Source organism: Belonocnema kinseyi, chromosome 10 (assembly GCF_010883055.1).
Source record: "Belonocnema kinseyi isolate 2016_QV_RU_SX_M_011 chromosome 10, B_treatae_v1, whole genome shotgun sequence".
Lineage (NCBI taxonomy): Eukaryota > Metazoa > Arthropoda > Insecta > Hymenoptera > Cynipidae > Belonocnema > Belonocnema kinseyi.
In genome coordinates this window covers 92529450-92543429 of record NC_046666.1, presented here as the reverse complement: position 1 = coordinate 92543429, position 13980 = coordinate 92529450, and the positions used below count along the sequence as shown (strand labels likewise).

Below are 13980 nucleotides of genomic sequence, written 5' to 3'. Positions count from 1 at the left end.
AATCGAAAGTATAACATTTTAAAAGTACTCTGTTACAATTTTAGACCGAAATTCTGAGCGGTTTAGCTGCTATGGCTATTTTTGCTAACGTCCTTTAGCGCGCGGAGCAGGTAGGCAGGTGCGCACTCAGACTTAAAACGCGTTTATCTCGAAATCAGATTTTGTCGCTTTTCCGAATTTATGGGCACGAGAACTCAATGAAGTTTCACCTTATCGAAATAAAAAAACGCTATTTTGAATATAATTTAATTGTCTAGTCGATATATCTCTTTTTTGTGCAAAATTATTATTCAACCACTTATTTTCATGAACAATTTTTTTTTAAATTCGAAAATTTTTTTCTGTCATTCTGTGAAATAATTTGCCCATGCTTTGAAAATTGGTATATGGACGAGGTATAGATCTTATGATCACAAAAAAACCGATTGAAATGTTTCAGAGAGGCACAGGACCGATGGCGTTGCCCGTAAAACCAGAGGGGAAAAAAGTTGTCAACTTTCGCGCGTCATGGCGGATTTGTTTATTAACATTTTGCATTAAAAAAAATTATTGTAATAAAATGTCAATAAATATCAGTCCAAATTTGAGATCGAAATATTGTGTAGTTTTGTTACAAAAAATTCCCAAAGTTGTCTTCGATTTTTCGCGATCTATATAGGGATACCCCCTTAACATCTTTCCCCTCCAGCGTCACGAGATTTATGGACGGCCCCACATTGAAACCTAAATCGCCTATATACTGGCACGTGATTGTGTCTGTTGGCACTTCGTTGTTGGCATCCAATTAATGAGAGATCGTCTTTCCCGCTCGAAAAATTCCCACTTAGTAGTGTGTATATTCTTGCCTGTTACAGTCGAAGATATGAACGATTGTCATTGAGGGCTAAAGAAAATAAATTTGGAAGAATTTCTATGTGCTTAGAAATTAATTTTTAAATTCTTCAAATTACAATATTCCCATTATGACTGAAAACTCGATACAACTCACTAATGTGGTAAGCTGAAATCTCATTTAAACTCTGAATTCGAAGGTTCAATTACACATCAAGTATATATTAATAAGTATTCATTAAAGTGATTAATTACATTTCAATTACCTCACACTATTCACATATTTTTAATTTTAAGAAAATCATTCGTTATATATAATTTCTTTGATTGCATTTTTGATATATCGCCTATAAATGAATAATGGCAATCTGTATACTCTACAGATAATCTTTTACGTCGTAGAGCAAATGTTTGTTAAATATAAGTGAAAAATACAATTTCAACTCTATTATCGTATTATAAAATTGATAGAAGTTTACATTTTTTATTTGATCTGCTAAACATATATAGAACATTTGAACAAGAAATTACCGACACAAATAAAACGGTCACTTCAAAATAAAATATATTTTTTTCATTTATGGTACGAACTATAAACAGGCAATGTCTGATACCTGGTTCATCAAGTATACTCGTCCATTTTATACAGTATCGCTTAATTTTATCTTATCATTTCATTGTAATAGTATAGTCAACGTTTATTTAAAAAACTCAGTCGAATAAGCCTAGAATAGAAAATAACTCTACACTATAAAACAATATTGTTGTTTTATAAAATTATATTTATTTACTTTACACCTAGTAAAATCTGATAATAAAATTATAAATGTTTCAAAATTAAGAATAATTTTCTTTATCAAATTAATGAGCTTATTCAACAGCCTTGCGTTTATATTATGCAAATATATTTTATATGATATATTTTTTATTAAATTATATCTGCTTCTAATTTCACCTATCCGCACATTTCATATCTTTATAAATGAGAGTACGGCGATGTAACACTGTTGAATACGTTGATTCATTTGATTTCAAGATGTTATTTTTAGGATATTAATAACTTTATTATATCAGATTTCACTCTTTAATACCATAAATAAGTATGATATTATATAAGATTTGTGTTTTATACTTTACAGTTATTTTTTATCTCTAGCGTATTCCGCCGTTTTATTAAAATTTTATTTTTTATTTTATAATTCGCATTGAATTTTACTTGCATAGGGTAGGGTGGGGCGAGATGACAATAGATATCCTTTTCACTTCAGTATTTAAAATCTGTTAATTAATTGCTTGGAAGTAAAGCAATATATATATATATATTCTACAAACATTTTTAATTGAAATTTTTCCAAAATAAAAGTAACTAAAAAGTATATGCGGAGTTAGAAATGAAAATAAAGAACAAGTGCGCTTGGCTCATATCACCCCATTCCTGGGGAGGGATGAGCCAGGCATTGGGGCGAGATGGGTCACTTAATAATTAGCGACTTATTATATATTGTTTGTAATTGAGAGACTTGTTAAGTTTGAGTATTTTAAAATGAAAACATATCTTACACATAGCTTTCCAAAATTGAACGGAAAATTTAAAGTATTTAACTTCAAAATGATGTAATCGTTAATCCTAACCTCTACCGTAACTAACACCAGAAAGGGTAAATAGAAAAACTGCATATGAAAAATTGCATCCTAACCTACTGACTGCTATACTAAGAGGTTAGGTTAATGCACAGGAAGAGGTGGCTCATTCCGCCCCAGAGCAGTGACTCATTCCGCCCCATATGACATTTTTTAGTCAAATCAAAATTTCACCTATTTCGGTTTTATATATCTCGCCCCACCTTACCCTATTGTACAGTCCAATAAGTTTGTGATTTTCATAAGTTTCTTAAGTCAGTAAGCCAGTAGGATTGTCCAAAAACTAAAAGGATCGAGTTAGAAAAGATAACAAGGCAGGTCCCATTATGATTAGCCGCGGCTCAAATTTGTATTCGCTGTTTACATAACGACATTCTTTTTAATTAGCATTAAGGTAAAGATCTATCCTCTCATATTGATGCATTTTTATGCCCTGATTATGAATATGCCCATTAAAATATCCGTAAATGCCATATTTTTAATGTTAAAACTTGTAGAATAATTTTTAAACAGAAAGTTTTTTAAAACTTTTTTCTTGATTTTCAGAAAATATATAGCACAATAGAATACAATGGAAAAAGAAGTGGGTGAGTTTCCATTCACCCCTACTCTTTTTTCAGTATCGCCCCTTAAACAAAAACGCTAGCCCCTAGAATGACTCTTTTTCTACCCTTTAGTTTGAAAGGGGACTACTAATCGGTTAGGTGTGTATTTCCAATATTGACTATATTTTTTCTAATATACCTCCATTAAAAAATACGCTATCCACTTCCATGTCTTCTTTGTATCTCTCGGGATGGGTGGAAAGGGTATTATGAAGAGAAGGCTACTTCAACAAAAAGGCTACCCACTGGACTCTATAGAATGTCTCGCCTCTTTCTGTATTTTTAATTAAAACCCATAGTTTTTCAAGTTTTGTCAGTAATCAGCGTATAAAAATATACCGGTATACGAAATTTCAAAAATATCGCATTATGCCCTTTTCGAAACTTCGCCAAAGCAATTTTATGATACAAAATACGATTTATGTTTTAGTTTTAGGAGTAAAATGAATTTTGACTTATATTTGATTGATTTTGATAGGTTTAATGCAAGTCAATCATTATTATCCGTAATACTGTTTTAATACTAATAACTACGTGTATCAGCATTAAATTAAAAATGTTCTATATCATATTTCGACTTTTGGTAGTTATTTGAATGTTATGACTTTATAACAGAATAAACTATTTTCTGAAGGAGGCAGTACAAGTATCCCAATACAATCGCAGAATAAGATTTCATTAAAAATACATGAAAATCGGTTTCAGTATTTATTTTAATTTCCTCGCAAAAATATTTGAAATAAAGTTTATTTACCTGCACATAGACACGTTATTAAACAAAAAATAAACTCATTATACTGTCATGAACACTAAGCACATAACATCGAAGTAAATGTCAAAGCATACAATCTGACGTTTGTACCAGATAAATACAACTCTATTCCTTATCACTTGACTTTAACGCAATATATACTTTAAGGGCCAATACCTAAGAATACATCAATTTTTTCAAGAAGGAAAATTAGATATGTTGAAGTTTCAGCGAATCTTTTCCCGGAAAAATTTACATTTTTCACAAAAATTGCATAATTTAAAAAAAATTATGGCTGCGTCTAGAATTCACTAAAAATCGGTGCGCGTGATGCTTTTTAAATTTATGTTTCTTCACTTTGAGGTTCCCCCTTCTCCCTTCCCATGAACGTATCACGAATTTGATGAATATCCCATACGAAAAAATGTTCGGCAAAAGTAAACTAAGAAGTTTCGATTCTGGAAAATTAAAAAAAAATTCCTATGGACCCAAAAATTATGTTGAATTTTTAGTATAATCGGTTTTAGATAGGTAATAATTATATAAAATAATCAAATGAAAAACGAAATTTGTGCCTATGTTGGAACATTGTGCAAATTTGCATAAAAAAAAAATTCTTCAGCTGTGATCGATAAAACTCTATTGTTTTTTACCATAAAAAAATTTTTTTTCCTGGTGTTAATTTATGCTTTTTGTCTTTTTCGAGCAATTTTTGAATCATGTACACTACGATGAAATATTTTTGTATAACAAAAACAAAATGGCTTGTTAATTCGATTTGAGCTCAGCTGAGATTTCAAGCACGGTTTTTTTTTTAAATTTGCAGTTAATGTAATTCAAAAAAATATTTTTACATTTTCAACAGGTTTAACTTCTGCAGAAATTTTGTTCTATAATTTTATATTATTTACTAGCAAATACTGTACCTAAAAATAAAAAATCCCCATAATTTATTGGCCTATTAAAATTATTATTTTTTTATTTAAATGTTCAAATTCATGCACAGTACAGAATATTCTACCCAATTAAATAAAAATTTGGAGGGCTTACTACTGTTGGTCAAATACAACTTTTACCTGCTATTAGAATCCTCTACTCGAGAAAAGGGTTGGGCCTGGAGGTGTAGGTACTTCGCTTGTGAATAAACAACTTTTGTGTCATTCATAAAATTACAATTATATCCTGTTATTCATATTAGACTAATATTTTGACACTTAAGATACAACATTTTTATTTGGTAAGCATTTATACATTTAAATATTTAAATGTACTAAACTTGGAATATTTTTGAATTATAAATAATTTTATTTAAAATATGCGTTTTCGAATCAACCTTATTAAAGATAAATAGAAGTTAAGAGTATTCAATGAAAATTTTGTCAATAGTTTACTTAGACGATGTAAAAAAGCGATTTACATATTACCCCAATTATATTTTTTGACTTAGGGGAAATTCAGAACGTTTAAATTAAAAATTTTAAAATGTTTTTTCAAATCTTTGAATAAATTAGTGCCACGATGACAATATTTTACTTAAAACCAAGAGGAACAAAAAAAGATACAAGAGTCATGATCTACTAAACTGTAAAGCGAAAATGCCATTTCACACTAGAAACCATCAATCCACACAATTATGATTTTTTGCAACCTTTCGAAAATAATAAGTTAAAAAAACTTAAAAGTATGTAAAATTTTATTTGATTGTTGTATTCGGCATTGGCAGACAAAAATAATTTACACTAAAGTTTAAATCGCTTTGCAACATTTCAATATGCCTATCTAGAATTTAATGAGACATGGAACCAAAAATAATTTTCGTTAACATATAAAACGATTCTGTAACAAGATTTATCGAATATTTTAGCAGTACGTACGAAAAAATCTATATTTTCCTTTAAAATTATGATTTTACATCTGTAATAAAACCAGGAATAAAAAAGTTCTTCGGAGCATTAATTTAATCTCGCTATAGTCGTAAACTAGTAGTGATAAGATCGACAGGAATTAGTATTACATTGAAATTTAACGTGGATTTATTATCTGCCAACAAGAATCTAAAAACCACCCAAACGGAAATTTTTTATTCACGCCAACATTAATAACTGGAGCAGTACTGCGCCTGTAATGGAAATCCGATAGTTGGCTAGCCAGTACACACGTATAGTATAGGCTACAATGCTAAACAAGTACTGGACCAGTACTGAAAAACCAGCACTGGTAGCCAAGCGATGGGCGAGTACTGGCATAGCTCTGCGACAGTACAGATGTACTGTATAATGCCTAGCTACACGATCGGTGCAGTACTAGGCCGACAGTATGAATATTTGAAAGGAATGCGTTTAAAATTATGGTTTCCTCTTTTTTTAAATAAAAAAATTCAAAGTTTCATCTTTATAAAAAATTGTAAATTTTCAGAAAAAATAAGATTTTATGTCAATCTTAAACGTTGTAAAATGGTATAAAATACCCAAAAACCAAACATACGAAGAAAAATGGTAATAGATGTAAATTATTTATTTTAGAATTATTTTATTGATATTCCTGTTAACAGTTCGTGTATTTTATATTTACATAACGTCGTATAATAATAAATATTTAATTAGAAAAAGATACTTCAAAATTTAGTGTTTTTACTTTTTTGAGCTGTAGCTTATGAGGATGGCATTTTCATCAAGTTTCAACTCGTAGGTTTAGCACAGTGGTTAAGTTTATTAGAGTTATAAAAACAAATGTAAGATTCGGGTCGCAATTTTGAACAATTTTGTATGATTTCTTGCAAACGTCATCTAAACATAATTCTCTTGCTTTCAAGACAACCAGGTTCTCGATAAAATGTTTATATTTTGTTTAATAATCAAAAGCAGAGAGCAATAGAGAAAAATTTAAGTGACAGTCAATGTTAGCTTCGTGTGGATTCTCGCATCTCTCTCATAGACCCTCGTAACACTCACGAGGCAGACTCCCCGGAGCTCATCGAATTGCTCGTAACGAATTACCCTTTCATTGTTACGAGATGCAGGCTTGTTACAAAAATTGAAATTACGAAGGTATGGCTTTATTCAGTTTTAATTGGCAGAATTAGTTTATTTATATAATATGAAGAAATTGAAAAAATGATTAATTAAAATTGGTTAATATTTGCAGTAATAATGGAAATATTGAAGTGTTTATAAAAAAGTGTACTTTTGCTGAAAACTTGACACGCACTCCCTCAATATGAATAATGAGTATTCAATTAAAAAGAACTGATTAAGAATTCTCATTATTTTCGAATAATAAGCCTTACTAAATGATTTACCAGTTTGCTAGTTAACATTGTGAGAAAAGCTTACTAAAGCAATCACTAAACGGCTTCGGTCAATAAAAATGATGATTTTCATTTTGTGCACTTGACTTTTAAAGAATCAACATTGAGATAAGATTAAGATGTATATATTTCATTCAAACAAAAATTGAGGTTAACGATATGAGTGGTAAATATTTTATCCATGTATGAGCGGAAAATTATTACAATAATTTATGTTTTTGAAACATGTACCAGCATCCTTGAATCGCAGATTTCCACACCTTTGTATATTTACACATGCCCATACAAATGCCCATACACATATACATACATATACACGTACCTTTGTTTCTATGGTTTTGTAAAATGATACTTAGAGGCTGCACAAGCCTCATGATGTGTAACACGGATTTCCCATAAAAAAGACGTTTTTGATACATTAAAAAAAACATAAAATACTACTTTACAGCCTTTCAGCAATTTTCTCTCTGAAAATGAAGTTGGTAAATCGCTGTTTGCTCAAAAATGTTTCACTTTTTGTCCAATTTTTAATCAGAGTGAGTTTATATTTAATTAATTTTTACGAACATAACTGTTCAAACAATTAATTATTATTGTTAATGATATTCCTTTAGAATAACGATAGAAAATATTAGCTTTTTCACAAATTTTACGCTTTCTCTCTAAATTTCGAATAGAGTAATGTAAAGAAATGTTGCACAATTTATAATTGTTGTTAATAATATTCAAATTGAATGATGCCAGAAAGTTGCGGTTTTCCGGAAATTTTCAAACATTGCCTTCTTTTCACCAGAATTGATTTATTAGTTAAATGAATTTAGCAACAAAAATTATTTAAACAAATAACGATTGTTTGTACGTATCTTCTGCTCTGATATTCTAGAAAGTTGCGGGGTTTTCCGGCAATTTTTAACTTTTTATCCGCCTTTTACTTACCAAAGAAATAAATGATGCAAGGTCACAAACATACTTGTTTCAAGAATTTATTACTGTTCACAACTATCTTCTCGTACGTAACTGCAAAAAAGCTGCAGTTTTTTCCTGAATTCTTTAACTTTTTCTCAATCTTTACTCAGTGAGGTAATAAGAAATATGATTGTTGCCTTCTTCATACAATAACAAATAATAAGTTAATTTTAACAAGGATATTTTTAAAAATATAAGTGTGTTTATTTCTTTTTTCCCAATGCTTGAAAAAAATTCTTACGGACAAAAAAAGCTATTTTACGTAAGAGAAAGGATCAAAGGACGGAATGGGTGTAGTTCCGAATAGCTAAATTCTCTGATTTTACTTAAACTCCGCATACGCTGGCGGATCAAAGAAACCCAATGGAGCCTCTACAAAGTACCCGTAAAGACCCCATTGCGTCCCCATTCGGTTCGTTTTTAAAAAATTTCATCGCGCGCGGCTCGCTTCGCTCTCATGTTTGAGCGCGCCTAGGGCGCGCGACGGTTGAATCTTGCGCTTCGCGCTCGATAATAGGTTACCTCGCGCTTCGTGCTCGGATATTTATTCTATGCATTTGGAATTTTTTCTCGTAACTTTCGTCATTTTTCCACACATTTTTTTTTATTTTACTTTTTTCAACGTTATTTTTCACGAATAAAACAAAAAGTACGCGTCCTATCAAAAAGTGATTCTTAACGAAATTGTAGATCTTTTTTGGGATAAAAAGTTTTGTTAACTCATCTTTTTTTGTATCCTATATAGTTTGTCCACAAAATGGAATTTTTTATTTTCCATTATTTTTTGTGCAATCAAAATTTGAATTTTCGATCTTTGAAAAAAATTCAAAAATTGGTTTCGATAATATTGTAGGGATTTCAAAAAGAAATGTTTTTCTTCTCTCGACTTTTTTTCATATCGTGCGTTTTTCGGCTTCAAATTTTGATTTTCGATTGATTAAAAAAATTTTGAAAACGCTATAACTCTGAGAATTTTCTTTTTATCGAAAAAAGTCATTAGAATAAATTGTTTGTTCTTTTCAATACGCAATCGTGAAAACCTGATTTTCAGATTCAGGGGGTCTCGAATCGTGGAGATCCGTTGAAAAAGTGTGATGTCAAATTTCCGACAATTCTAATACTTTCTCAATCATAAATGATGAAAATGTAAAAACTCAAAAAAACAGCAAAATCAACTTTTAAATTGTTGAAATTTGTATTCTACGTTAAAATTCCCCATAGAAGGTCACGGAATAATCGCAATAATTTTTTTTGCAACGGTAAAAAGTTAAAAAGATTATGACGTGTAACGCCTGTTGACTGCTACTTACAGGCGATGCGTTTGAAGTGTAGCAGTTAACAGGCGTTATACGTCTCATAATCTTTTTAACTTTTTACCGTTGCAAAAAAAACTATTGCGATTATTCCGTGACCTTCTGTAGGGAATTTTAACGTAGAATTCGAATTTCAACAATTTGAAAGTTGATTTCGCTGTTTTTTTCAAGGTTTCTAAAAAGGAACCGAATGGGGACCTAATGGGGTCTTTACGGGTACTTTGTAGACCCTGGCGGACCGAAGGAACCGAATGGAGCCTCTACAAAGTACCCGTAAAGACCCTATTGGGTCCCAATTCGGTTCCTTTTTAAAAAAATAAAAAAAAACAGCAAAATCAACTTTTAAATTGTTGAAATTCGGATTCTACGTTAAAATTTGCATTAGAAACTCACGGAGCAATCGCAATACTTTTTCTTGCTCCGTTAATAACTATAAAATATAAAATACCTGTCATTTACATGGGGCGAAGGCGCCTTCAAGTGCATCTTCTTTTAGTAGCAGTTAATAAACGTTCCGTCGGTAACTTTAAGAATTTTGTCTGGATGCTAGCGCCACCCAGTGGAAACCTCAGGCAACAACGCTGCGATGCAGTTGGAGAGAATTTTATTTTTAAACTTCGCGCGCAACATAAGACTTGAGCTATTATGGGTGCGCTTGAAGTCACCTTCGGCAGAAGTTAATGACATTTTTTAAAATTTTTAACGCTGCAAAGAAAGTATTACGATTACTCCTTGAGTTTCTAATAGAAAATTTAACGTAGAATCCGAATTTCGGCCGTTTAAAAGTTGACCTTGCTGTTTTTTTGAGTTTTTTAAAAAGGAACCGAATGGGAACCTAATGGGGTCTTTACGGGTACTCTGTAGAGGCTCCTTTCGGTTCCTTCAGTCCGCCAGGGCACTTATGTACTTTGATGCGCTAATTACGAATTTGACAGTGAAAATTGGTGTCTAGGCCATTTTCATGGTGAAGCTATGAAAAAACCATAAAAGTCATAGTTGCGTTTATCTAAGCCAATAAGCAAAATTTCGCAAAATGTTTCTCACAAAACTTGTGTCTCACATTGAGGTGCATATTTTTTGTTTCAGATATTTTTTTCTGCGAGTGATAATTTCTCAGAAAATGAATGATAAATAGATTTTCATGTAAAAAACCCATGAAAATAATGAATTTTTGAGTTTATTTCAGTCAATACGCAAAATTCTGCACAATTTTTCAGACAAAAGTTGTAGATCTCATTGAGATACAAATTCTCTTTTTAAAGAATTTTTCCCAAGAGTGATAGTTTCCGAGACAATTAGTGATACATCTGAGATCAACTATTTCGGTACTGTGCATTACCGTGGCAACCGGCCCTGAGTGACGACAAGAGTAATGAGGCACCTCTGTGACTTATTACATAAATAATGCTGGTGAACTCCCTACCATTTCCCCCTACCCATTTCCAGCTTCTCGTAGGGAGTAGAAAGGCACCCCTGTTACTGACTACAGAAATAATTTTGGTCAAACCCCCTACCTCCCTTGCAGATCCCGTTGAGCGGGAAGGCTGAAAGGTGACTGATCACAGAAATAATGTCTTTAAACCCCTCCACATTTTCCAGGTATCGTGGGGGGGGCACCCCTATGACTGGTCAAAGAAATCATGTTTATGAAACCCTCACCCCTTTTCCAGGTCCCTTGTGGCGGGAAGTCACTCCTGTGACTGGTCACAGAAATAATGTTGCTCAAACCCCTACCCAATTTCCAAGACCCGGGGGGCGTGACTGTCAAAGTAATGATTGTGGTCAAACCCTTTTCCCAAGTACAGTGGAGGTGGGAAGCCACCCCTCTGACTGGTCACAGAAATAATGTTGTTCGAACCCCTACCTCTTTTCCAGGTCCTGTTGGGGCGGGAAGGCACACCTGTGACTGGTCACAAAAATAATGTTGTTGAAACCCCTACCTCTTTTCCAGGTCCCATCGGGCGGGAAGGCACCCCTTTGATTGGTCACAAAAATAATGTTGTTTAAACCCCTACCCCTTTTCCAGGTCCCAAGGGGCGGGAAGGAACCCTCGTGACTGGTCAAAGAAATAATGTTGGTCAAGTCCCTACCCCTTTCCCAAGTCCCGTGGGGGGCGGGAAGGCACCCCTTTGACTGGTCACAGAAATAATGTTGTTCGAACCCCTACTTTTTCCAGGTCCTGTGGGGAGCGAGAAGGCACCCCTTTGACTGGTCACAGAAATCATGTTGTTCGAACCCCTACTTTTTTCAGGTCCTGTGGGGAGCGAGAAGGCACCCCTGTGTCTGGTAACAGAAATAATGTTGTTCAAACCCCTACCTCTTTTCGAGGTCCCATGGGGCGGGAAGGCACCCCTTTAACTGGTCACAGAAATAATGTTGTTCGAACCCCTACTTCCTTTCCAGGTCCTGTGGGGGCGGGAAGGCACCCCTGTGATTGGTCACAAAAAATGTTGTTCAAACCCCTATCCCTTTTACAGGTCCCATGGGGCGGGAAGGCATCCCTGTGACTGGTCACAGAAATAATGTTGGTCAAACCCCTACAACTTTCCCAGGTCCCGTGGGGAGAAAGGCACCCCTGTGACTGGTCACAGAAAGAATGTTGGTCAAACCCCTATCCGTTTTCCAGGTCCCGTGAGGGGGTCGTGACTGGTCAAAGAAATAAAGTTGGTTAAACCCCTTTCCTAAATCCCGTTAAGGGGGGGGGGGAGACACCCTTTTGACTGGTCACAGAAATAATGTTGTTCGAACTCCTACCTCAAAGAAATAATGTTGTAGAAACGTCAACCCCTTTTCCAGGTCCCGTAGGGCGTGGGAAGGCACCCCCGTTCAGATTTTTTTGAAAATGTTTATTAAATGTGTTTTCATTAATTAAAAACAAGTAAATAATTGCGCCTTTGTACAGATTAACTCATTATATATAAAACTCTACCAGAAACTTTACATCAAGAATAGCCTGACCAGAGACCGGCCAGAACCCGCCTAGGAATTTTGACATAAAAATAGTCTACACGGAGGATGAAGTCTTTTTTCTGAAGTAGCTCAACTAGTCCTCAACCAGACCCGGACTTGCAAGGCCCGACTTTTATTGGGGCTGTGTCGAAAGCAAGAGAACAATAATTAGATGACATATGCAAAAAATCAGACAAAAATTATTCAAAATGCGGCTAGAATCTTACATTACTTTTTATAATTATAATAAGCTGCTAGACGATAGATTTAGGTATAGATTTAGGTTCAATACCCAGTAACGTTAGTAATTTTAATTGTAATATATACGTTTAAAAATTTAATTATGTATTCACTCTAAACAGCATCATTAAGGCGCTTCCTTAGGGTCGAAAATTATCCCATGTATTACCCAAAACAGCTTTTCTCCTACGATTCTGAATTGCATGATTTCATATTTTAGCCACAGAATATAAATGCCTAAATACAGCCAAGGACAGAGAGCTTCTTTTGAAGAATGGCCTGCTTCTCGTTTTATTCCAATTAATTGAAAATTGATGCATTTTGCGCCTGAGAAGTAGCAAACCGCCACCATCAGTATACTCATGGTTAACATAGTTTATGGGGCCTCTGGATTGCTATGCAACAGCGGGTGGTCTAGAGTGTCATTTTTTCGACGATACTTAAAACATCGTAAACCCAAGCTCGAGCCTCGGATTTTGATTGAGAGCCTGTCATGCCTCACTCCACTCTCCTATTGTTAGAGATTACTGTCGGCTTGAAGAAATTAAAAATGATCAAATTTTAAGGAATTTAATTTTAATATTCTTCATTCAGTTCATTACATAACGACGAGACGATTAAAAAAAGGTAGAAGAAAATCGGTTAATCCGTTCAATTTCTGGATATACCTTTTTTCTCTCTTCTCCAGTTGTACAACAAAAAGTACTGAAAGAAAGATGCTGCGTCCAAAATTGGAAACTATTGAATCAGAAAAGTATGGAATATCCATTTATTTTATTTTCATTTTCTTATTTATTTCATTTATTCATTCATTTCATTTTTTTAAATTTTCATTTCATTATTTTAGTTTCATGGTGACAATTTTCAATTGAAAACTCTGCAACCATAGACAATCATTATTTTCCTTTTTTTCTTGAATCTTTATTTGTTTCTGATAGAACTGCTTGCGGCATAATGAATGTGCTCTTGGTCAGAATGAATTAAATTTTTTGCTTCAAGATTCACATGTTTTGGTTCAATTTTATTGCTTTTTATTCAAAAAATTAAAATATCATTCACAAAAAGCGGAGGAGCCTCTTTTTTCTTGGTGGAGACTGAGCCATATAATTATAAAATTAAATGGCACAATGTGTACAGTTTATATTATGTTAAAATTTAATAAAAATTATTTATTCATTTCCAGTCGTTGTACATTATCATTAATAAAATAAATGAAAATCACATACTTTGCCCATTAATGTCCAATTCTGGGCGCAGGATCTTTTTTCAGCAGTTTTGGTGTGGAATCTTAAAAGAGAGTAGAAAGGTATATCCATCATGTGTACGGGCCATACTTATATTAATTTATCAATAATTTTTATTGACACTTAATAATTA

At 33.1% G+C, this 13980-nt stretch overlaps 1 protein-coding gene across 1 annotated transcript in view; it reads left to right on the top strand.

Annotated features, from left to right (window-relative positions):
* The first annotated feature begins 793 nt into the window (after positions 1–793).
* LOC117182130 (solute carrier family 23 member 2) overlaps positions 794–13980 on the top strand; it is a 374004-nt gene continuing 360817 nt past the window's right edge. The window contains exon 1 of the mRNA XM_033375172.1: positions 794–995. Within this exon, the coding sequence (XP_033231063.1) occupies positions 963–995 (33 nt within the window). The 5' untranslated portion in view covers positions 794–962. The remainder of the gene's footprint in view (positions 996–13980) is intronic.